The sequence below is a fragment of the Coenobita brevimanus genome, chromosome 60 (assembly GCF_032717465.1).
Source record: "Coenobita brevimanus isolate Jiangsu-jjx chromosome 60, ASM3271746v2, whole genome shotgun sequence".
Taxonomy (NCBI): domain Eukaryota; kingdom Metazoa; phylum Arthropoda; class Malacostraca; order Decapoda; family Coenobitidae; genus Coenobita; species Coenobita brevimanus.
In genome coordinates, this window is record NC_137013.1 from 39,379,521 (window position 1) to 39,406,109 (window position 26,589).

The 26,589-nt window shown below is 41.3% G+C and overlaps 2 protein-coding genes across 4 annotated transcripts in view; one reads left to right on the forward strand and one right to left on the reverse strand.

The window, feature by feature from the left end:
- mys (position-specific antigen beta subunit myospheroid) overlaps positions 1 to 9,707 on the reverse strand; it is a 42,888-nt gene extending 33,181 nt beyond the window's left edge. For 2 of the 3 annotated variants that reach the window (XM_080274885.1, XM_080274883.1), the window contains exons 1-3: positions 9,603 to 9,707; positions 2,025 to 2,184; positions 353 to 626 (exon numbers count right to left, since the gene is read on the reverse strand). In XM_080274885.1, coding sequence (XP_080131011.1) covers positions 353 to 626; positions 2,025 to 2,165 — 415 coding nt within the window. In that variant the 5' untranslated portion in view covers positions 2,166 to 2,184; positions 9,603 to 9,707. Of the gene's footprint in view, positions 1 to 352; positions 627 to 2,024; positions 2,185 to 9,205; positions 9,404 to 9,602 lie in introns of those variants that run through there. The other variant, XM_080274884.1, reaches the window with a different exon arrangement.
- A 1,198-nt stretch (positions 9,708 to 10,905) lies between these two features.
- The window catches only part of pkaap (A-kinase anchoring protein pkaap), a 23,946-nt gene continuing 8,262 nt past the window's right edge, over positions 10,906 to 26,589 (forward strand). Inside the window, exons 1-5 of the mRNA XM_080275058.1 lie at positions 10,906 to 10,972; positions 18,731 to 18,889; positions 19,400 to 20,270; positions 23,049 to 23,172; positions 26,310 to 26,446. Coding sequence (XP_080131184.1) covers positions 10,948 to 10,972; positions 18,731 to 18,889; positions 19,400 to 20,270; positions 23,049 to 23,172; positions 26,310 to 26,446 — 1,316 coding nt within the window. The 5' untranslated portion in view covers positions 10,906 to 10,947. The remainder of the gene's footprint in view (positions 10,973 to 18,730; positions 18,890 to 19,399; positions 20,271 to 23,048; positions 23,173 to 26,309; positions 26,447 to 26,589) is intronic.

Sequence of the window (26,589 nt, forward strand, 5' to 3'; positions counted from 1 at the left end):
TCACTTATAATGACAAAATAATATGACTACACAGATATACAGGTATTTCTTATTCTATTCATGGTATTTTCGGATGATTTTAGGCATCTTAGGGTAGACTTTTCAAACTGGAGGGGTAGGAAATAGTCTTAATTAATCCTTCAATAACTTGTGGCTCCTCTACGTTAAAATAAAACCATCCAGAGATAGTATATAAGAACAACATATAAAATACACGATCAAATTGAAGGGATTAGCTTAAAAAACAAATACAACAATGAATTACTGCAATAAATTTTAAAATCCTCACAAATACATTCTTACAGATGTAAACTTTCTCACAAATATAAAAACTTTAATGAAAGACACTCACGGGCTCTGAGTTTCATGGCGACCCTCTGTGGCTTGATCTGTACCACTGCCTCACCAGCTCCCGCCCCAGCACCAGCCCCCGAACCACCACCTTCTGCCACCCCACTCCCTGCCAGAACTCCAGCCTGAGTCAGCTCATTGTTCACAATGGTCTCAAAGTAGTTGGCAGGCTCGTTGATGTATCGTATACCACAAGCCTCGCGCCAAATCGACACAGCTTCATCAGTGCGCCTTATACATCGAGACAGTGGTTTTCCACTTTCCTCTGTGAAATTCTGTAAAGGACAATGTGTAAGTACAAGCAGTCATCAATGAAAGCTGTATCACTTGATGCTCAGTCATTATTAAGTTGATGAATTACTGGCAACACAAAATTTTCACTTAGGGTTGTTAATGACTCATTATCAACTAACTAAGAAGTTAGAAAAAGGTAATTTTTATGCTTTTAATCCTTAAATAATTAATCTTAGGCATGCATCACCTGAAGCAGCTTCATTAAATGAAGCATTTTGCCCGTGCATATGACTGACATTAAAAAAGAATTGACTGTACCAGCAACAAAACATGATAAGAAAATGATACTTATAACAAAGATCAGACTACTGGTACTGTCTTGCATGGTACCTGGTTTTATGTCCCAAAATTCCTTCCCATGCCCTGAGAGGAGGGAATTAGACTGCCACAAAGAGGTAACTTCAACCTATAATACACTTGGTTTGCATTCAGGTGAACCCAGGGCTACAAGAGGTCCTCCCTCACTTACGACTGGGTTACGTTCCAAGAAACTGCTCGTATGCTTTTTTAATAAGTCGAAAATACATTTAATACACCTAACCAACAGAACATCACCCACCAAGCCTTTTAAATGTGCTTAGAACACTTACATTAGCCTACAGTTTAGCAAAATCATTAACACAAAGCCGATTTTATAATCAAGTGTTGAATATCTCATGTAATTCCATGTACAGGTAAACCCTGGTTTAACGATGCAACTGGTTCAGTAAAAACCCACCATTAGGCGGGGTATTGTATCTCGGAGTAGATTTAACATGTGATGTGTAGGGATGTGTTTTTGAGCCTTGGGTTTCCCCCCCCAACCAAGTCCTAAACTCACCCAAATGAGTCCAAAAAAGTTTAAAGCCAATCTAAATGGTCTAACAGCTGTTAAAGAAGCTAACTTAAGCCTAACACCTGTAAATAACTCATTAAAACCAACAAATAAAATCTGAAAATCATCAAATATATACAGTATAAGTCTGGAAAAAATCAAGCTTAGTAAACTGTGCCCCAAAATTACAATCTTCACCCCACCTATAGCTAAAACACATTACCAGTAATTTAAGTCCAAAAACAATTTATAAATAAACCTAAAACACAATTTAAGACTAATGTATCATCAAAATCGGTAAAAAAATAAAATAAAAATAAAAACCCATTGTTAAACCGGGGTTTGGCCATCGTTAGGTGGGGTATGGTGGTATTTCTACTTCCATCGTTTCTACTCCCATCGTTATGCAGGAGTATCGCATCTACGGGTATCATGTATCGAGGTATACCGGTACCAGTGATTTCTTGAATATTTTACTGAAAGTACAAATTTGTAAGTGCGAAAATCAGTAAGTTGACCGTTCATAAGAGGGGGAGGACCAGTACTATTTTCATAATGCACTCACCCCAGGGAGGCCGCACCACATGCAGTTGGGTGTCTGTATGCATTCCGAGCATGTCCCTTTGCGTCTGCACTCTGACTGCGCCTCTGTCACCACACAGAGGACACACAGCACTGCCACCAACACAACCCACGCCCGGGCCATTGTTGCTGCAGCTGGGGGTCTGAAGGGTTGGGAAATTATGTTCAGCTGACGTAGGAGATGCTTTTCTCACTGATAAGCAAGACATAGCCTTCACTTACCCCTTGACTATAAGAGGTTTCTCCTAATCTGAATAAAAAAGTTTGGCAGTAGCAATAATCACATAAAAATGTATGGCATCAAAATGAAGGATTGAAAGCAGTAAATCCACTTCTCTTATCCCAAGGCAGAACTCCAGTTACTGTACTGTCCCAAAAGTAATGCAAAATTTTGCAGTCTTTTCTAAATTAACAGTCCCACTAGTAACACATGCACAATAAACTTTGGAGCTCAGAAAAGGGGCGGGTTATAAAACACTTTTGTCAATTATATAATATAAACTTCAGATGTCGTGATACCACCATTAAAAGATGCTGTATGTGTTTTCCAATTAAGAAGTTAAGAAGTAACAATGGCATAATATGAGAACTGGTACTTGTACTGAACGGTGCTTCACTACCCAGTACTGCATTTGAAAATTTTAGTCAAAAAGAAGTTCCTGAGGCATTGCTGAGGATAGGACTTGTCCATCACTTACAGCAAAACAAGTGCAATAATCAGCATCATGATTACAGGCAGCCGAAGAGCAAAACTACAGGTATCTGTGTCAGTCTGTTTTGGTTCCACTAATGACCAGTTCTTATCCTTTCAGAGTGGTAGCCAGAATTCAGCCTTACTCATGCTACAAAGTATTAATCTCTAATGATAATGGCACTCATTGCACAGTGCAGACTATACACTGCACAGAAATCATCCATGAAACAAGAGGTGGTGCCAAGGCACAGCAAGCCCCTCCCTGGTAGTCATTTTAGTGCTGACATATAAACATAAGAGGATATCTTGTCAAAGATGTCACATATCAAATTTGAAGTAAACCAGGCAAAAATTGATGATTTTATGACCATTTGAAATTTTAGGCCCAACCCACCTGACACTGACCCTCCTGATGTGATGAGGCATGTTATAGGATGCAGATTTGAAAGATGTATATTTAGGTTTTGGTTTCATGCCAATATGATGAATTTGAAGGGAGTCATGGCGAACAAACAATTTTTTTTTCTCTCTCTCTCTCTCTCTCTCTCTCTTTTTTTTTTTTTTTTTTTTTTGGGGGGGGGGTCCCTCCAGCCTGGGCCTTGGCCTAATTTGGCCCAAAATTTAGTCAGGTGATCAGAAGGTCATTGCCCATCATCCCTGTAATTTTAGTCAAAATTGCACAAGTAGTTTTTGGGTAAAGTTGTTAACAGACAGACAAACCGAGTGAAAGCAATACCTGTCCTCGAGCCCCTCCAGGGTGGGGATGGGTAATAAAGGTACAACAAGATAACAGCACAAAAAAATTAATATCAGTAAATTAAATAAAAGCTAGCTACCCACATCCTAAAATGACATAATTTAAAGTGAAATCACAGGAAATACACATGACATCAGCAGTGTGTAACAGTGCTGATAGCCTAGTCAGGCCTTGAACTCATTCCCACCACTCCACAGGGATAACTATATTCTCATCCATAGCGTGGTTTCTTCAAATATATTAAGGCTGTAAATACTTTTTTGAAACAGAATGCTATCATTCCTTTAAACTAAACATATTCATTATGATTCAATCCATCTGAAAGACGTAGCTAATCTCCATACTATTTACTGCTTCACAAGAAAATTTCACTAACCCCTTCAGGATATGAGAAGCCTTGCAACCTATTCTGGTTGTTTGTCTATCTAGCTATCTATTTATCTATTAACATATGCTGTACTCCCATAACGGGTAGCCACAAAACAATTCTCCTCCATGCAGTCTTGTCCTCTGCCATTTGAGTGCCCCCAACTCATGTCCCCCTCTCATATACCATGCCGGTAGCTATCTCTTGACTCCATCCCTACATCTCATCCTTGGTTTCACCCTCCTCTCTCCCTCCACTTCAGACACATACAATTTTCTGTTCACCTCTCATTCTGGCTAGGCAGACTTATTTTATTAAATTTAAAGTGGCTTCTCATTTAATAAGTGTAAAATTGCTGTGCCCGATGACAAGAAGTGACCATTTCCCATACTGCTCCACAATACAGTACTGGTATTACGACAATGAAATGCTAACTGGCTACGATGATTAACTATACTCATACTATACCATATAAGGTAAATGGCTAAGAAGATTACCATAAGTATATTACACCATATATTTATAAACAACATGCAGTGAATCCGGGCAGTCTTCAGTGAAAGTCTAGTATATGTGTATGCAACTCCCACTTTAAATTCATCTACTGGTATTTAAAAGTGGAGTGTATTGGTGTTGTGATGAGGAGAGGTAGGTTGAGATGGTCTGGGCATGTAGAGAGGATGGGGGATGATAAATGGATACAGAAAGTGAGAAGTGTTAAGGTTAGGGGTAGCGCTGTGAGAGGCAGACCGAAAAAGACCTGGGATGAAGTCATTGACCGTGACTTCAGGGTTAAGGGACTGAATAAGACTGCTGCCAGAGATCGAGCAGCAAGGAGAGCCACCATTAGGCGACCAAGGCTGATGCATGCAAGCATGTTGGAGCCTTTAAAAACGAAATATGACAATGAACGTGATTCTGGCATGTACCTATGGACTTAAAAACAAACACACACACACACACACACACACACACACACACACACACACACACACACACGCACACACTCATTTTCATTTTCAAAACAATTTTGCAATGACTCAAGTACAATTTTATAAGCAAAAAAAGGAGTTAATACACTATCATGTTAATAACTAAACAACTTTACATTTGCACAATCTGTATCACAACAGGGCTAAACTGAAACAAAACTAGCCATATGGCTATTCGAACAGGAGGCGAGTTAAGAGGATGCCTGGCCTAGTGCATGACTAACCATACCAATCTATATAGGGTGGTAACATGACACTACTCAGGTAACACAATCTCTCACTCTCTCTCTCTCTCTCTCTCTCCTTCATACAACACAGTACAGTAATATATAATACACATACTAAAGTCTTACCCAGTAATTAATATTGACACAGGTTCACCTACATCTTGCAAACAGTATTATAACAATTTTCAAATACATATGCACATCCCACACAGAACTTAGACACACACACACACACACTTCTGGAATTAAAAAATAATGGATCAACAAGTAAAAATATTATACAGCATCATGAAGTTCTGCACAATGAACTGGAATGTGTCAAATACACCACTTCTGCTTAGTCACTTCCACTAAGCCACTACCATCCAATACACATAATAAGTATGGTACATCAAAGATAAGATATGAGTGGGGTGTAAGGAAAAGAAAGCTAAGATAAAAAAGGAAATGGTGAGATAAGGTGTGTGTGTGTGTGTGTGTGTGTGTGTGTGTGTATGTATGTGTGTGTTTACCTAGTCAAAATATGGAGAATTTGAGTCTTGTGTGTCTTGTCCTATCTCCACATCTACTTTTATCTAACTGAGTTTTTTAACAAACTAAAAATAATGAAATCCTACACCATAGCATACCGGTACTTAAGTGGTTAATTTAATTTTCAAATACACAAAATCAATAAGGTGCCATTTGGTCAATTCCCTGAAATGCCATATACTGTACTTCCACTGGTAAGAAAAATGGTTCCCAGTCCATGGCAAAATCTCATAGTGAAGGGGTTAACTCCACCCTTACATCCTATCTGACCTTGCCACACCCATCTCATTACGCTGCCAGTTAATCACACAGAGCATACAGCAAGAGATTAAACTGACTGTCCTACTAATCATGTTATAGAGGGTTTATGATGATCCCCAGCACCTCTTGGTTACTACAGCTCACCTACTTTAATCTGGCAGGGCTATTTGTCATTCTGCAGCTTCTTCTTATTATGGTAGCTCAGCGACAGAAAAAACTACACTACAGTTCAACACCCTTTCCAAAACACTTTTCATGACCAGCAGCATAATCTAGTGGTAATCACTGGCTACAACTCAATATTCATGATGGAGAAAGCACTGTTAGATCAACTTAAACTGAACAGGTGGTAAATTTTAAGTGTGCAATGTTGCCATGACCCTTTCAGCTTGACAATATCTTTATGTGCTGAGCAAATGGGAGACAAATAATGGAAGAGAAACAAACAAATATAAAGGGAGAGATGATGTGATATGAGGAGGATGTGAATGGAGAGAGAGAGAGAGAGAGAGAGAAACTATGCAACAACCGAGAGTCCACATAACAAGTGAGAGAGAGCTACCACAATTGAGATAATAGTGATACTGGGTAGTTGTGATGACCATGGTGGTAGTGGGTGGAGTAGAGAAGAAGGGAGAGGGAGGGGGGTAGTAATGGTAGTTGTGATTGTGTGTGTGTGTGTGTGTGTGTGTGTGTGTGTGTGTGTGTTTACCTAGTTGTAGTATTCAGGATCTGGGATAAGCTTATGCTGTCCTGTCTTCACATCTATTTGTGTGTGTGTGTGTGTGTGTGTGTGTGTAGCTGTAGATTTGTGCTGGTGTTGCTTAAGTGTTGGTAGTGTGTAGGTGTGAGTGTGGGTGTAAAACTGTGTGTGTGTGCACATTTGTGTAGCTGTAGATTTGTGCAGGTGTAAGTGTTGGTAATGTGTAGGCATGAGTGTAAGAATTAAACTGTGTGTGTGTGTGTGTGTGTGTGTGTGATAAGCTGGAGTAGGATAGAGTGTGGGTGAGAGTATCCTGTACCATACAAGAAGTGTGTATGAGTTTAGGTGTCATTTATGTATATGACTAAACATATGTGTAAGATGTAATAGGTGTAAGTGTGAGCATCCTGTTATAGACGTGTGTATGAGGTGAGATAAAAGAGGTTTTGCATTTATGGCCAAATGTAAGTACAGCAGTCATACAGAAGTGTGTGAGTTGGTGTGGGTGTGTAATGGGAAGGAAGTTGTCCCAGTGTAGGTAACAACTGAGGCTAATAATACTGGGTGATGATAAGAGGGTGGTCACACCTATTAAGATATCTGTTAACATTATGTTATGTAAAAACTGAAAGAAGCATTCCATGCTTGCACAAATTAGTTTTATTCTTCTAAGCAGTTTAAAATTCTCCCTCTCTCTCTCTCTCTCTCTCTCTTTCACACTCACACACACACACACACACACACACACACACACACACACACACACCTTCAAGATATAGGCCTATGGATGTACTGAAAGTCAAACCTCAATCATACAAAAAGCAAGTCTGAAAAAAATGAGAAATAGTCTCTCTCTCTCAACCAAATGCCATTAAAAAAGTCAACTATTTCCAACTATGAAGTGATAAGAAACCACTGCTCTTACTGCTAAGTCAACAACCTAAATGCTGATGACTGCCCACCAAACACTACCTTGTCAGTTACAGTATATATATGCAATAACTGGGTAAAATACACTGAAAATAGAGCAATATTGTATAGTACACAGCATTACACATTTCCACCTTCCTGATAGCAGTTTTATGCACACCATCACATCAACACTGAACACACTGCACCAGACAAATATATACCACTCACAGCCAAAGCTAAAGCCACAGGCTGGGTCACTGGTCAAGTACCGGTACAAATATCACATGCAGGAAGAGGAAGGGTTATGAGGAATGAAGGCAGTATGGACCAAATGAGTCACCAATGAAAGTGGCACTTGGGAGAGGTTGAAAAGCACAGTTGTTACTGCAGCTGCCCTGCAGTTTCAAATGAACTTTTTGGCAGAAGGGACCCTACAGTCACAACTTTCTGGTGCAGTTACTGATGTCATGAATTACATAACGTGCTGCTATGAAGAGCAATGAAAAATCAATTCAAATACAACACATCCCTCTTTCTCTAATAATCCACAGCTACATGGCTGTAAGCTTATGGAAATAAGAAAAAAAAAGAAAATGCAGAACAGAATCACCTGTGAATAAATTCTTCCTTACAAAAGGTAAAAAAATAAATGTAGACAGGATGCCAGGGCCAACAGGAAACTGATAATGTGGGTGTGGTGATAGCAGAGTGGCTAGGACAGGAAATGCATGAGAAAATACGATTACCATTACTTTTATCCACCAACCATTACATAAACGGTATTCTTTCTGTTTACTGATGGTTTTATACAGTATATACTGTGCAAACTATACTCATAGAGTACAGAGTAGGCTAGCCTACTAGTATGAATAACATTAGACCTACATGTGAAGACTGACCAGTGCAGTATGCTATGCAGAATGCACTCTAAACAGGAAGTTAAAATTACAGGACTAACAAATGTGGCACAAGGATAGCCTTAATCTACATTACAAATAACAGCATATTAACCCCTGCTCCCAAAAGATGTTATTTTTACTGTATTTTTGCAGCTTACAAACAACTTTATTAATTGTGAAAAGGCATTTAGTAATAAATGGGTTAATGAATCCCACACCTAAATCTTCCAGTTCAAAAACACACTCTTTGAGACTAATAAAATCACCCAGATGCAGCAAATCAAACAAAAATTATGGTACATCAACTGAGGAAAAGGGATAAAACATTAAGTACAACAAATGTAGTTTTCACTCAATTACTGTAACCACTACATTAGGCATAAATGCTTCTTTTATTTATTTATTTATTTTTTTTTACAATTATGCACATTATTCAAGCATTACAGCTGAGGAGATCCTAAAGATACTGGACAAAACCAAACCTAACCCACTATGCATCAAACAAGACAACATCTTCATCTCAGCAGGCTATGCAGTAATCTGACCTAGCTACATTGGGTGTGGTTTTATGCTAAATTAGCTTAAGGTTACAGGGAAAACACATGCAAAATGAAACAGGAAAACAATAAACAAACAGAACCAATATTCATCCTCGAGAAATACAGCTAAGTCCAGAAAAGTAAAAGCTCACTTCAAAAGCAGTCAATATACATACCTAAGTACACTAGCCCAATATACTGTCTGTTCAGTTTCTGTGCCCTTCAACATTCCAATATAAACACGAGGAATTTTCCCATAACGCAAGCTTCGTCCATACTCACGGAAATTCAGAACAATGGGTGTGAGAAGGAGTGGAGAGAGCAGCAGCAGCAGACAAGTAAACCAGGTGAGCAGAATGTGAAATAAAAAACTGCGGGGACCTGAAAGTGGCCAAGACTGACGCCCCCGCACAAGACGGTCCTCCCACACCACTCGACACACCTCTTCCCCACTTCCACTACTCTACAGTAACCCTTCGACTCCTTTACCCACACGAGACTACACCATGAGTAAATCTGTGTGTGTGAGTCAACTTCCGAGAATGAGGAGACGAGGGTAACTCAGGAAATGAGAGTTGCAAGATAAGAGGCGTTGTCCCCACTTAGTTTCCCTCTCAACATCTGACCACTTAACCCCCTAGTTATACTATTCCCGGGACCAGAGAAGCGTTTTACTTACAGTTGTACTTTAGGAGAGGGGAAGTGTGGCCTGCGAAGTTAGCTAAAGGTGGTAGAGCATGGCGAAATCGCAAAAAAATGTCTGAGTCAGGAGACTGAGCCACCCGGCTAAAAATGGCAAGTTAACATCCACCACATGACGTCACAAGTGGTCGTCACAAACATAATTTATTCTTGCTCATCTCCTTATTTTCATGGTAAATCATGTTTGGATTTTGTTGTCTATGTCTAGAATTTTACACAAGTTGCGATAGCTGGCATTTATATTCAACTGACGTCCCAAAATATTGTTTTCTTTGTAAACCATTCTCTTTGGATCAAGGTACCCTAAACTGCTCTATCACTTCATATATTATACCTCCTGTGCAGTGAACAAGCAAGTCTATTTCGATTTTTACTGCAGCAACATGTAAGTAAATATGGAAAACATAATATGATTATATTTTCTTTGGCACTATTGTTAGCAATAAGAAAACGAGGACCAGTTGCTCATTGAAGTAGAAACAGAGTACTGTATGGGTGAGAATATATGGATTAGTGATGGATATCGTATCTGCATTCAGAAATTTTTCACCACCATCCTCTCTTAGAAGTTGTAGATTTGTCAGGCTGATTTTATTTATAAGTACTATGGCTGTGTTTTCGGCAAATTTGCATGTGGGAGCTACAAGCAGTTTTATCATGGCCAGTAAGGGCAACTGCAATGCCGATAATTAATTATGTACTAAACAATTCGTTATATTAAACCTAAATTTCGATATTTTTTTTCATATTTCGTATTTTAGTGACATACCTGTCCTGTTTGTACGTTACAGGTAAGTTTCCCTTCTGTTTCAACCACTCGCTGACTTTCCTAGCTGAACGCTCCTTGTACATTGACAGGAATAGCTCAGTGGTTTGGTCAGAGCTTCCAACTGTAGTAAAGTCTTCACTTTTGTATTGTGTGCACCTCTGAATACAATAATTTTGAGGTGGAAGGTAGATCGCCACTGATTAATGTTTTTTTTTTTTTTTCTAGAAAAAGTAGGATCATGTGGACGAAAGGGATCTAATCGCTGAGAAATACAGACCGTGTTATCGACTGAAATACTAACAAGACTCCCTAAACAATCACATCAGTGGATTATCACCCCACTTGTTACTAAATTACAAGTGGAAATAATTTACTTATGTAGAGATTACAATAGTATAAATGTTACTGATGACTCTTTATAATTGACATTAAAAAGTGTTGAAACCTTTATCTGCATTTTTGTTTCTGGTACTTATATACCTAGGTTTGTTTTTCTCGGTCAGCTGAGACAGGAAGCGAGACATGTATCTTCATCAATGATTTTTCTTGGGAAATGTCCTCCCTGTGGAAAAAGTTTCGTAAGTTTTGTCGTGATTGAGTAGAGCCGTTGAATTCCATGATTAAGATGTCAGTTTTGAGGCTGTGGCATGGTAGGTGGGCAATGAGGTGTACCTGTGTTGTTTATTGCAGTGACAACCAGGATAGTAGAACGTAGTGGAAAATGCACTGGATATATCTGAATTTCCTGTAGCTACCATTTGTAGCAAGGGTGTCAGTTTTAAATAACCATAGCAAACTGGTACTGTTAACCTTGTGTTTCATGAGTGATGGATGTTGGATATCATGAATTACCGTGATACTTTTTCAAACAAGCGACCCATTATGGAAGTTGTGCATATTGAAATGGAAAGAAATCTAGGTGAAAATATCCAAAATCTCTTGCCCTTCAGTTTTTATCACGTGATATGGCCTGATTACCTGATGTCATAAAAAAAGGGGGGGGAAAAGGAGATTTGTAATTTGACTGTATAGAACCTTGTCACCCTGTTGGAATCACACGTGGATTTTATGCGAACAAGGAAACAGGACCTAATTTAGCCAGTAACAACCATTTTCACAGTGGTCCCCAGTGGCGTCCCCAGCAGCCTACACTGCTTCGAACACACGATGTGGTTTTCACAGTTGCCCCCAAACTGCCATGCAAGGCCTTCATTCGGAGGCTGCATTCGGGCTGTCCCCAACAGTATTGGAACATTCTTGGGGGAGGGATGGGGCCCCCAACAGATGGACCTGAATCAGTTAAAATAAAAGAATCATTGTCTAGTGCATATATTTATCAGTGATGTGAAATCAGATACCTGACATAATATTGCCAAGATAATTATACCCCTTTTTAAGAATATGCTTCATATGTAGACTCTTTTAAGAGACTATTACCGTATTCACCTTAATACAAGGCAACTTACCGCAGTTTGTCTCGCAGTCTGCTGGAGGCTCAACAACAAACTTACCCAAAGGATATAAAAAAATACAGTGGTTGTCTGATGCATATTTTCATCAAAATTTTAGTATCAGATGCCCGATGTAATATTGTTGGTATAACTAACACACTCTGTTTAGAAAATACCTCATGTTCATATACTGATGGTATACCTGTTAACCAGCCATATCCCGGCAGATTTTTCGCCAGTGACCTCCCCCAATTCCAGCAGATTTTCTATTTTTTTTTTTTTTAATCCGCTTTTTATGAGAAACATCAAAAATTCAGAGAGAGAGTGCTCACCTGAGCTTAGAAATGCCTGGTACAGATGACCCTACCCTCACCTGGTACCAGTACTGTCTTCTGTTGAGCTCAGCTCCAGGGAAGACATTTTCCTGTGGGAGGGGTAACTATTCCAAACCACTCAGAATAGGTAGACATTTATTTATTTGGTAAGAAATCGTATGTAGTGCAAGAGTATATTGGTTTTCACACAGTAATATAGGTGATATAAGTGTTGTTTCATTTACCAGACACATCAACATACTGCACCCTCTTTGGTGACATTACCTGCTCATCACTTCTACACGTTTCTTCCTCTGACACCACGTAAACTTTGTCCTCCACATTGTCATCAATTGGGGAATCACTCTCCCCTTGAATTTCGTACCGTGGTGCGACATGTCTTTGCTCGCCAGGTCACTGGTGACAGGTGAGTTGCCGAGACAATGGCGTGCAAGGGGGGGGGAGGTTATGTGGGGTAAGGCATTGTCCCCGCCTGCCCTCAAGTAGAGGAAGGTGTCCCGCGCATATGTACCAAAAATTACGCGCAAAATTTGAAAAAAAACATGCAAATGATGGACCTTGTAATTGCAGCCCATTTATAAATGTCAACAGAAGTCAGTGACAAAACATTTGGGTGCATATGTACGTCAACAGGATGCAACGAGTTAATAAACTAAACCAGTAATCATTAGACATTATAACTTCTCCATAGCTATTTACTTACACCTTTTTGCAACACTCAGCATTTGTTGCATTTGAACTAACTTAAGATGTTTCAAGTACAGTAGGTGCATAGTGAGGTTGCTGTTGGTTAGCTTCCTCATGCCAGTGATGTTTCTTGTTCATTATTTTTATTGCCATCAGACGAATTTCTTCACTCCTGAGTATATTAGTATGAGTTGCGTGAAGTGGATTTTCCAGACAAACCATTCACCACATTCTAATTTCTAAATATATCATTCTCAGCTTATGGAAGGTGCTGAGAGAGGTGTCTTTTCCTTCTGACAGTTTACTACATCCATTATTGGCCACCCAGAACCACCAACCATACTGCATCAACACAGGCAAACATCCTCATGTTAGTAAGCTCCTGAAAGCCATTCAGAGGGACTGTGAAATCCAGATGCTTTTGGTTCGCGCCCGAAAGGTTGGGGACGACTGTGAAAACGCCCCTAACTTAGCATCCTTCAGGCTCAACCTTGATATCATTTGATTCTGATTTTAGTATCATACATACTCTTGGGAGTTAGATATGGCCAGTATAGGATTAGCTAACACCATTCCTGCACTCGCCAACAGTGGGGTGGTACGGAAGGGAGGTACAAGTTTTGGAGCTGCAATCGTAACACTTCCTTACATATTACTTGTATAAACACCGTCTGCAAGAAATTTCATGAAAGAAGTTAGGTATGAAATATAAACTTACCAGTGTAATTATTTATAATTCTTCCATCCATTGCCAGGCGCCATATATCCCAGACGGGGTGGCCAGTGGCTTAGAGTTAATTGTTTTACAGGGAGGGACACTAATCCTCCACCAACCCCACTTGACATGTAGGGATGCCAACAGCATCTGGTGTTCCCAGGCGGTCACCCATCCAAGTACTAACCAGACCCAACGTTGCTTATAAATTTTCTTAACCCATGGATTGCACAATTACATTTTTATCCCACCCCGTGGTGCGCAAAAAATAAAGATTTTTTTTTTTTTGTTTTTTGTGTATTATAAACTTGAGATAAACATCCGGGGCAACATCTGGTGAAAAGAAACAATCTCTCTCTCTCTCTCCATTTTTGTGTAGGGCCATGTGTAAATTTACGTAGGGGAGTAGTGAAAAAATGAATAAAAAAACAAAAAAAAAATTGTTTTGTTTTTGTTTATTATAAACTTGAAGATAAACATCCAGGGTGAATAGAAAAAAATATCTCTCTCTCTCCGTCTTTGTGTGGTGCCATGCATAAGTTTGCATAGGGGTGGAGTAGTTAGCGGTGATGCACGGCCAGCACAGCCTGAGCTGTGGCTTGCAACGTGACGCTACCCAGCCTGAGCTGTGGATCGCAACGTGACGCTACCCAGCCTGAGCTGTGCCTTGCAATCCACGGGTTAAAATAGGATAAGGTGTTGTATGTATTTGGATTTTTTTGCGAAAAGTTTGATGTTTGCAATGGATTAGGCCATAAATAAACCATTGTGCTTATGGCTATGACTAGATTTTATTGCTCTGAGCAGTAAATTTTTCCTGTTACAGTTGCAAAACTTTTTTTTTAATGTGAAAGTACTGTAACATGTACTGTTAATGGACTGGGTAAAATTGTGGGTTAACTTTGCAACTTATTTTTAACATGAAAATATATCTTTTGGTGTGTGTGCGTGTGTGTGTGTGTGTGTGTTTGTGCATATATATATATATATATATATATATATATATATATATATATATATATATATATATATATATATATATATATATATATATATATATATATATATATACACACACACACACATATATACATATACACAGTAATACCTCGTTATACGATACCCCAGCTTAACGATGGGGGTAGAAATACCACCATACCCTGCCTAACAATGGCCAAACCCAGGTTTAATGATGGGCTGTGATTTTTTTTTACCGATTTTGATGACATTTTAGACAAATATTGTGTGTTTAGGTTGATTTATAAACTGATTTTAGACTTAGATTACCGTAATGTGTTTTAGCCATAGGTGGGTTTCAAGAATACTCCCCCAGTATCCCTGCTTGTCGTACGAGGCGACTAAAAGGGTTGGTGGTGGGTTAGTGCCCCACCCCGTAAAAAGAACTAACTAAAAAAGCAAATAAAGCGCCTCGGACCCAGACGGACCATACGTTGACGACTAAGGAACGGACAAAGGACATTCTGAGAGTAGGAACGTGGAATGTGAGAGGAGTGAATGATGAAGTGAAAGAGAGAGAGATTGTCCAGGTGCTTGAGGATGCAAAAGTGGATATATGTGGATTGACTGAAACTAAATGGAAAGGTGAAAGGATGAGAGAATGGGAATACGGTGTAGGTATATGTGCGGGAGTCAGTGAGAATGAGAGGGCGAGAGAGGGAGTATGTCTGATGATAAGCAAGAAGTGGAAGGAAAATATAAGAGAGTATGGAACAGTGGGTGCAAGGATTGTATGGGTGAGGATGAAAGTAGGTATACAAGCATGGGCGATTGTATGTGTGTATGCTCCAACAGAGGATCGAGTGGCAAGAAGTGAAAGATGAGTTTTGAGGCGAAAGTAGAAGCATGTATGGACAAGTTTGAGAGGGAGCGAGAGAGTGCTGTTGATTGGAGACATGAATGGCAAAGTCGGGAATGTACGAGTGGATGGAGTGGTTGGTCAGTGGGGTGTGCCAGCGGAAGTAGATGGGAATGGTAGTGCTTTGGTGGACATCTGTGCTGGTAAGGGGTTGGCAATAGCCAACACCTACTTTTAAATCATAAGATGATCCACCGGTATACATGGAGAGTAATAAGGAGGATGGATGGTGAACTTGTTGAACGAAAGGCAATGATAGACTACGTGTGTGTGGATGAGCGAATGAGAAGACAAGTGTTGGATGCAAGGGTGTGGAGAGGGTGGGGGAATGGAGTCTCGGACCATCACTTAGTGATGGCCAAGATAGAGCTGCAAAGAAAGTGGTTGAGGAGGCGAAGGGGAAGACAGGAGGAAGGAGCTCCTGTGAGAAGAGTGGAGAAATTGCAAGATAGTGAGAAGAGGACAGAGTATAAGAGCATAGTGGAAGAAAGATTGGGAAGGTATGAGCTAGAGCAGATGGAAGGGGTGGAAGAAGGCATTATGTAAGATATTCACGGAAGAGATAAGCGCAGCGTGTGGGGTGGTTTGTGGAGTGAGGAGGAGATGCAAGGGTGTGCAAGGGACAGCATGGTGGAATGATGAGGTGAAAGCAGAGCTGTGGAACAAAGAAGAAGGCATATGGTGAATGGTTGGCGAGTAGAGGTAGGGAGAAGATGAGAGAGAGAAGAGAGGTATATGTGAGCAGGAGAAGGGAGGTTAAGAGACTGGTGAAGGAGAGTAAGAAGAAAGTGGATGAAGAGTTTGGGAGGAATCTGAGTGTGAAATGGAGGGAGAGTAAGAAATTGTTTTGGAAGGAGGTAAAGAAAGTAAGGCAGTGTGAAAGGGGAAATAGTAGGGGAGTGAAAGATAGGAATAATAGATTGTTGGTGGAGAAGAGAGAGAAATTGAGGAGATGGAAGGAGCACTTTGAGGATTTGTTGAAGGTAGAGAGTGAGAGCAGTGTGAGTATAAGTGGTTGGGGAATGGCTGGGAGAAGAAGAGATGAGAGGAGGGAGGAAGAGATCAGTAGGTCGGAAGTAGTGGAAGCGATGAAGAAGATTAAGCTGGAAAGGCCCCAGGAATTGATGGAGTGAGTGGTGAAATGCTTAGGTATGGGGGTGAGATTGTTGTGGAGTGGATATGGAAGTTGTGTAGATTGGCTTGGGAAGAGGAAGGGTTCCAGAGGACTGGAAATCAGGTATAATTGTTCCTCTGTACAAAGGAAAAGGGAGAGAAGTATGTGGTAACCATAGGGGTATTTGCCTTCTTAGTGTGACTGGTAAAATATATGGTAGAATACTCATTGACAGGGTGAGGCATATGACAGAGGAGCTAGTTGGAGAAGAACAAGGGGGATTTAGGAAGGAAAAGGGTGTGTAGATCAGATATTTGTTCTAAGATGTTTAGTGGAGAAGTATCTAGAGAAGGAAGGAAAGTGTACGCTGCCTTCATGGACTTGGAAAGCTTATGACAGAATAGATAGGAAAGGTATGTGGAAGGTATTAAGAATATATGGAGTGGAGGGGAAATTGTTGAGTGCTGTGAAGAGTATGTACGAGGGAGCTAGGGCTACGGTGCGAGTGGATGGAGAGCTGAGTGAGTTCTTTGATCTCAATGTGGGACTGAAACAGGGGTGTGTAATGTCTCCATGGCTGTTTAATATATATATGGATGGGGTCGTAAAGGAGGTACAAGGTAGGGCAGTGGATGTCGGGGTGGCCCTAATGAATGAGGGTGAGATTTGGAAGCTTCCGGTGTTGCTGTTTGCTGATGATACAGTATTGTTGAGTGAAGATGAATGGGAGTTGCAAGGTTTGGTGAATGAATTTGGGACAGTGTGTAGGAGGAGGAAGCTGAAAGTTAATGTAAACAAAAGTAAAGTTATGGTGTTTGAGAGGAATGAAGTCACAGAGTGTGCAGTGAGGTTGGATGGTGAGGATATGGAGAATGTGAGTGCATTCAAGTACTTGGGTAGTGTGATGAGTAAGGATGGAACTTTGGGGGATGAAGTACGTGAAAGGGTACAGCAGGGAAGGAAGGTTGTTGGCACACTGAAAGCAGTGATGAGAAATAGGGAGGTGAGTATGGAAGTTAAGAAGTCACTGCATGATGGTATTGTGATCCCTACCCTGACGTATGGAAGCAAGGCGTGGACCTTGCAAGAGGGGAACAAGTCAAGGGTGAGAGCAGTGGAAATGAGTTACTTGAGAGGAGCATGTGGAGTGACATGGAGGGACAGGTTGACGAATGAAGAAGTGAAGGAACGTTGTGGGGTAGATGTGGATGTGGTTGAAAAGATTAGGAGAAATACACTGAGGTGGTTTGGACATGTGGAGAGGATGGAGAATGAAAGACTGACTAAGAGGGTGTATGTAGGTGAGGTGGAGGGAGGGAGAGGGAGGGGTAGACCGAGGATGAGGTGGAGGGATGGAGTTGAGAGGTATATGAGGGAGGGGGGGGGAGTTGGGGGGAGGGGAGTCAAATGGTGGGTGACAGAGTGACTTGGAGGCGTTTTGTCTGCGGCCACCCTTTGCGGGATTAGGGCGTCGGGCTATAGATAGATAGATAGATAGGATTAGGTTAGCATCCTTGACAGCTGTTAGGCCATTTAAAATTGGCTTTAAACTTGTTTTTGGGCTCATTTGGTTGGGTTTTGGGCTTGGTTTGGGGGGAACCCAAGGCTGGTAAAAGCTCCACATTACTTTACATGTTAAAAGTACCTCGATATACGATAACCCACCTGACGATGAGGTTTTACCTAACCAGTTACATTGTTAAACCGGGGTATGCGTATAGATAGATAGATAGATAAGTATAGATATATATTAAGGGATCCATGCCAAGATAATAAGTGTGTCATACTGTTCATTGCAATACCCGGTACTGTATTTTACAACTGAACAACCTGGGCCTAAGCCCTCCAGGGGAAGACTTTCCTTGGTACCGTATAATAATTATGATTAAAAAATATATGATGTGTACTGTATAGTGTGTCAAACTATAAATTCTCCCAAAATGTGAAATGAAAAAAATAATTTTTTTGTGCTTTCTTTATTGCCAGTATGGTTATTATTATTATTATTATTATTTTTTTTTTTTTCTGGACCATACCTTACTCCATCTTTGAGTGCGATAAAAATGTTGAGATGATGATGTTGAGATGATGATGATGATATGATGATGATGATGATATGATGATGATGATGATGATTATGATAATGATGTACACACAGGTGGAGTGTCAGGGGAAGGGACATCCACGCAACCCAGCAATGCCTCACGGAAAGCCTCCACTTCATCCCATGGCTCAGACAGTCCCGGAGAACTTGTCAAGCCAGCTCTCTCATATCTCATCACGCCGGCTGATGAGGAGCTCTTCATGGGAAACTTTGGTATGAAGAATATATTAAGCCTCAGTTTAGTGGTTTTTACATTCTGCAACACCTTTGTAATGACGATTAGCCTACTATTGTTGGCGCAAGTGTGCATTTTAATCAGTCTTTCACCTGAAGATTTTATACAACTGAGAGCGATTCTTGATGTCAGGGGCTTCAAAAAAATATCTCAAGTAACCTTTTTTCTGCCATAAGAGTATGTAGGCTAACACCAGATGATTTTATTCAGTTGAAAGAAGCCTTAGCAGTCAAGGAGTTAGCTAAAAGAGAATATGTCAAGCCCTTGTTATCAGACACCAATATTGATGTTCTTGCTTCCTTTTAAGTCCTCAGTACAGTAAATTTTACGGAAATTGCATATTATAGTTCCATTGCTATGGTGCCTGTTAAGTTAAATTACCATGTTCACCCATTTTCCAGTACTAGTTGTCTGGGAAGAGTTGTTATAAATTAGAACTCATTTTTCCAGTTATAGTTCTGTTACATCTGTTCGTCATTTCACCACAGAAAAGGAACGACCAGATCCACTCATGGTGCAGTCCCAGTTTATCAAGACAGTGGGCGATATCCTCAACAGCCCAGCTACACTACCTTACTTCCTTCAGTTCCTGCAGGCATGGAGTGCTGACAAGTATGCGCGGTTCTGGATTGATGCAAACAGTTTCCGAGCAGCTGCAGTGACACACTGTTGCAACCACAAAGTGCCTCCTGAAGAATCTCACCTTCTCCCCTTAACTGGTGATAAAGCCGGTGATAGTGATAGAAAAGTATTCAGTGTTGACAAAACTGACAGTAGAGTTGGATGTGAGAGTAACAGACACAATGTAGGGCCAGCCAGAGATAAAACCCTCATACTTCCTGATTTAGTAAGCAACATCCAACATGCTAGTGATGTGACACCCCTCAACAGTCCAGAAGGGAACTCCCCAAGTGCATTGACATGTTATACACGAACCCCAAGTCTGGATGTCGGGGAGGCAGCGATACAATCCAAAGATAGTGAAGGCTCAAACTGTGTCAGTCAGTGGTCAAAGAAAACACCAATAAGAGACACTAAGAGCTCCAAGGAATACCAGTGCCCGCAGGAAATTCAGGCAACAAATACAGGAACCTCATTAGTGCCTAATCAGTGTTCAGAGAATATCGGTGCAGGCATAACCAGTACCTTGATATCTCCAGACGCACAGACAAAACTCATAGCAGATGATGCACTTCGAATTTACAATAAGTACCTGGCTAGTGGTGCAGAAATGTTGATACCACTTGAGGATGAGGAATTACAATCTCTGACGGCAAAAATCATGGTGCCAGAAAGGAATGTAGACCCTGATTGCTTTGTGACATTACAGAAGAGGATGTGTGATACATTGGAGAAGGAGTGAGTAGCCAAGAACTTGCCTTAGTGCAAACTGTATGGATGATTTATACACTGTTCAGTTCTGTGCATTTGTTCAGCTAGGATCACCCTTTGTTAGTATGGGAAGGAAGAGGTATTATGATGCTGATGTCTTTAAATGCTGGTACAAGCAGTTCACATTATGTTAGGGATGTGTGTCAGGCGTGTGAAAAGAACAATAAAGTGTTTATTGCGTTTACGGATCTAGAAAAAGCATATGACAAAGTAGACAGAGAAGGACTGTGGAAGGTTTTCCACATATATGGTGTAGATGGTAAGCTGCTAGGTGCCATTAAGAGTTTTTATGATGGTTGAAAGGCATGTGTAAGGGTAAATGGGCATCTAAGCAAATGGTTCACAGTCATTGTGGGCATGCGACAAGGTTGTTTGGTGTCCCCATGGTTATTCAATATATTTATGGGTGAGGTGATGAACGAAGTAAAAACACAAGTAACATAGAGAGGGATGGCATCAGTAATGAATGGTGATGGATGGAGTATCTCAAATCTGGTGTACTGTATGTTGATGATGCAATGCTACTTGCATATACTGGACAAGAGCTTGGTAGACTAGTGCAGAGTTTTGTAGATGTCTGTTAATATGGTGCCTTGGGAGTAAATACAGAAAAGAGATGGTTATTGAGAGAGGAGGTGACTCCCAGTGTGATGTTACAGTGAATGGAGAGAGACTGGCATTAGTGAGAGATTTCAAATTCCTGGGTACAGAGATAGAAAAGAGAGGAAACTGTGCAAAAGAAGTGGAAAGAAGAGTGACACAAGGAAAGAAAGTAGTTGGTGCTGTGAAGGCGTTGTTAAGAAACAGAGACTTGGGTATTGCAGCTGCACGAGGCTTACATGAAGGAGTGTTAGTGCCAACTTTAACATATGGATGTGAGACTATGATGTGGCATGAAAATGAAAAGTCAGGAGTGAGAGTAGTGGAGATGGGACTGCTGAGGAATGTATGTGGAGTACAGAGAGTGGATAGGACACAAAATAATGTGATTTGCGAAAGATGCAGAGTGAGGAAGTCTGTGGACACGAGAATCGAAGAGAGTGTACTGAGATGGTATGGTCGTGTGGAGAGAATGGATAACAATAGAGTGGTGAAAAAGATATATCAGAGCGAATTTGAAGGAGGGAGGAGGCGAGCTAGGCCAAGGAGAAGGTGGAGGGATATGGTGGATGAGTGTGTGAGGAAGAGAGATACAGAAGTTGGTGAGGCTAGGGGACTACAAGAGATCAAGCTGGCAGGATGAATGTTTTGAGAAGTGCATGATAGGGATTTGGCACCCCTTTTTAATGTGACAGGGCTTGAATGATAGAGTGAATGGAAGTGTGGCCCATTGGATTGGGCAAAGTTGAGCTGTGTGGATGTTGCTACTCCTCACCCTGCCCTAGGGTGAGAAAGGAGGTCCAGATGATAATGATTATGATGAGATATGCAGTGGGGACACTCACCATCCACTCATTCGTAGTGTTGCTCTTGGGTAACTGCCCTTCCCTTTCTTCCTTCCTTCTGTCCTTCCTTCCTCTTCTGTCTTTCTTTCCTTCATTCTTTCCTTGTCTTTCTGTCTGTGGGTGACTCTACACTGAGTGACAAGCCAAATGGTTTCCTGTACATGAGGAAACCATTTACTGTGCTTGGCTGGTAAACATACAACCAAATTATGGCACCTGGTGGTTTAGTGAGTAATTAAGGTGCTCCAATCGCTTTGAGCCTGTGCAGGTTTATATCCAAGGGATATTTGGGGTTTATTGCTTATGTAATGCCACTCAGGGATGAGTGAGGCTGATCACTCATCTTAAATGGTAGGACCAACTTGCCTCACCCCGGGCTCTTGTGCTTCTCATGGGGCAACACAGGATTAGATAGACAATGATATATATATATATATATATATATATACATATATACAGTAGGTTTGCACAGTGTGCGTCATCACAGTGCGCGATTCGCATTGTGCGCGAGTGACCAAAAATCATAGTCAAAAACCCTTGAATGCGCGAGTTTACCGCACAGAATGCGAGGCAGAGGCAAGGAGTGGCTCAAAAATGCCATTTTCTATTAGTGAGCGACCACCCCTCACACAGCACGTCACGTGTCGTCATGTTGATGTGCAGAAATTCCCGGGCATTCTACTGTTGAGGATGAAGAGGATGCAATGTCAGAAGTGTCAGCATTGGACTTTGAAGGGTTTATGGCCGAAGTGAGTGACTTTGATGCTCCTGGGGAAGGTGCTCAAGAGGAGTCTGTGGAGGGAAGTGTTGGTGTGGTGGGGAGTGCGGCACTGTAAGTGTTGCTGCACCTCGGAACCCCTGTTATTTAAGGTCATCAGGCCTGTTGTCTACTGTTGTTAAGGTGACTGCCCATATTTTTGTTATTGTAGCTATAGCTATAGTACAATGTCTGAAAAATATGACCTTTATTATGTCTCTAAGGGCCAAAAAATGTCCAGGTATGAGGGAGTACCGCCCATATGTACTGTAATTATTCCCATAAGATTATGTATTCCCAGTACACGAATTCCCAGTGCGCGAGGTCATGGACCGCCCAATCTCTCGCGCACTGTGTGAGCCTACTGTATATATATACAGTATATATATACATGTATATATGTACCGTATATATATATATATATATATATATATATATATATATATATATATATAATATATATGAATCATATCCATCCCATGGGAAATAAGGATGATGATGATGATAATAAACTGTACTTATTTGGTAAATATTTTCACACAGGTTCCTTCCTAAGTTCTTGGCGAGTGACTATTACCTGAAGCACCAGATTGATGTTCTGACCAGCGGCTGTGTGCACCTGGCAGACATCATCTACAGTGACTCAGCCTTACCTTACTTCACTGAGGTATTTTATAGTTTTCTTGGCATTGTGTTATATTCTACCGAGTGGTTTATTACCATTTAAGCCAACACTAGTTTATCAACATTAACTTGGTGGTGATTTTCACCCCTTTTCAATTACTTTTTTGCAGCTAGCTCAGTGACAATAAGACATTGTTATAAACTCATGTATGTCTTAACACCCTTTCCATAGCACTTCTTCATGACCTGCGTCATAACTGATTTCACAATAAGACAGTACTACAGTCTCTCCATAACTCTTCTTAGTGACTTGTCTTCTGCTCTAGTGTTAACTTAGTCTCTTCATACAGCTCAGCATTCAAGGTTTTCATTCTTTGAGCAGGTCCATGCCATCTCAGTGTATTTTTTGTTAATCCATTCAGTAGTTTTCCACATTACACCCCTCTCACCCTTTCTTTCATTTTAAAAAACTAAAAAATTTTTAATCTTATTACATACACCATAGGTCATCCATGTACCTGTAGTTTTTTTGTAAAAGGCCATTTCCACACCCTGTATGCTGCTACTGTTGATGTCATATGGAATGTAAAAGAGGAAGATATAATGAAAGTGGCATGAAACAAAATGAGAATGTTCCACTGGATATGTGGAGTAAAACTGGATGACAGAATATCCTCAGAAGAACAGAAAATATGACTGGGAGTGGAAGGCATGAAAAATGAGGTAGAAAGGACAAGATTGAGATGGTTTGGACGTGTCAAGAGGATGCACAGAGGATTGGGATGAGGTGTAGAAGTATAGAGGCCACCAAGCCATTGACAAAGAGGTAGACTGAGGAAGACATGGGATGAAGTGGTGTGTATTGATCTCATATCTATACAGCTTGAGAGCTTGGAGGAATTCTGTGAGGTGAACCTGTCTGATGCATGCTACATGGAAATCAGATGTAAAGCTGCAAACGATAGTGATGATTACTGGCACTAACTCAATATGCTTTAGTTCACCTCATGTATTGAAGGGGTTCATAAAGATTATAACCTAATCGTTTTTGTTTTCGTTTTTAAAGGCTCCAACATGCTTGCATGTGTCGGCCTTGCATATGGCGGCTCTCCACGCTGCACGATCCATTGCAGCCTCCCTGTTCAGTCCCTTAACCCTAAGGTCACACTTAATGACCTCGTCCCATGTCTTTCTTGGTCTACCCCTTATAACCCCACCCCCAATATTAACACTTCTCACCTTCCTCACCCAACTATCATCCCCCATCCTCTCCACATGTCCAAACCACCTCAATCTACCTCTCCTCATCACAACACCAATACACTCCAGTCCCATCCTACCTCTCAACTCTTCCATTGTAAACCCAGCCCCTCCAGGCCTTGGACGCAGGGACGCACTGCACATCCACCTAATCATTGTCATTTCTGTACGTCTGAGCCGGCGAATGTCTTCCTCCTTCACTGCCCAGGTCTCACTGCCATACAGCATTACACTCCTAACACACGCTGCATACAAAGACCCCTTAACACGTAGGGAGAGCCCCCTCAATGTCAGGAGAGGCAAGAGCTCCCTGAACTTCTTCCAACCACTTCTCACCCTAGCCACAGAGCTAGCTCCAGCCCCACCTCCAGCACACAACATGTCTCCTAAATAACAAAACTCTTCCACACACTCAAGAGATTCACCAGCAAGTTCAATCCTTTCACATCTGACGATCTCCACCTGCTCACCCCGGCACGCCGTACACATAAAATCAGCATTATCTCGCAGTCTACCTCTGATGCCACTACATCTCTTATGCACCCATTTATCACACACACCGCACAAGATGGAATTACTTCCCACGCCCTTGTGGCAAACTGCACATGGCAGTAGGAGGAGGCCGTAGCACGGGCCGAACAGGGTAGTACTCCCGAGGGGAATGGGAATGCTGGTGATAGGGAGAGCTGGAGCTCCTGTTTCACTAGCTATCTAACCATCCCCCTTTGCTGACCTTTTCAGTGTGACAGTAACATGGAGAGTAGACCAGCATACTCTCCCAAACATTTCCTCTAACTATCTATGCACTACACCACATGCACTTTACATTTCACACAACGTATCCCACTACGTTACAGGGGTTGGCGCCAGCAAGGGCATGCGGCCAGAAAACTTTGCCCCCGCTACCTAGTGGCGGACTTCTGGGGGGAGGCGTGGCGGGGGTTCTGCCAGCATAGATCATGGGTCCAGGGCGAGATGGGGCTCGGGCCTGTGCTAGAGGGTACAGGGCATTGCGGTTCCCAGGCTGCCGCTTCCGCCCAATAGAGAGGGGCCCGAACCTGGGAGTAGCGTCCCAGGAGGCTGCCCTATCAGTGGGTGTATAATGGCGGGATAGTTGCAGTGCCAAGACGCGCTTGGAGGGTGTCCCTGCAGCTGTCCTGGCAGGGTACCCCGAGGCCACTACCACAGCCACTGGTAAGCTGGTGGGCTAGGGGTCCCAGATCCATTGCCTGGACCTGGGATTGTGCGGTGAGTGGGACCTGTGCTGTGTCTGTCCCCATTTATTAATACTGAAGATGACATAATCCTTCCAGTTTGAAAGTTCTCTCTCTTTAGCAGGTAGAGGTAACAAGAACAAAATACAAAATGTCATTGTAATGAAGTACAGTACTCGGTTTCCATGGCTTGAACCAAATAAGTCACAAAAATAATGCCCTTATAGTCCAGGCAGTATCTCCTGACTACATCACAGGTACACTGATAACATCTTTTCTCTCATGCAAACACCTGGGTTGATGTTGAAGAATTTGTTGTTATTGTGTGGTGTTGGCCATATTTACTTTTGTGATCAAGTCATAATTCATGTCCTGAAAAGTGAGAGCTTGGGAGGTGTTTTTCAGTATGGTAAATCACAAGGAGTTACAATTTTCTCGTAAGGTTAGGACATATTTCTGCCACGTTGGAGGCTTTAGACAAAATTTCAATGTTAAGATGAATAAAATGGGCCCAGATGATTATATTCAGTTAAGTAAGTGTTAATACTGTCACCTTTAACTGATTCATTATCAGAACAACTTCTGCATTTTATTTCAGCCAACACCAGATGATTTTATCCAGCCAAGAGAGTCATAAAAACTAAGAGGGTCATATGAGCCTGAGGGTGTCAGTATTAAGGGTGGTATCTCTTGTCCCTTCCATTAGTATGTGGAGCAGGAGGGTGGCCAAGGGATTCTACAGGTGTGGGTGGCAGTGTCAAATTTCCGGCAGCAGTTGAGTGAGGTGGAAGGTGTCAGTGATGAGGGACAGGCTCAGGCTGATGCCATGATCATTTATGACAAGTAAGTGACTGCAAGGTGGTGGTCCTTACTGATTAAGTGTTTCACTTTGCTGAGCTTTATGAAGCAAAATGTTACTCAGTAAAAACCTCCACCTTACAAGGTGTGTTTTTATTACCATTTTGTCAGTATTATTTACCTTATAA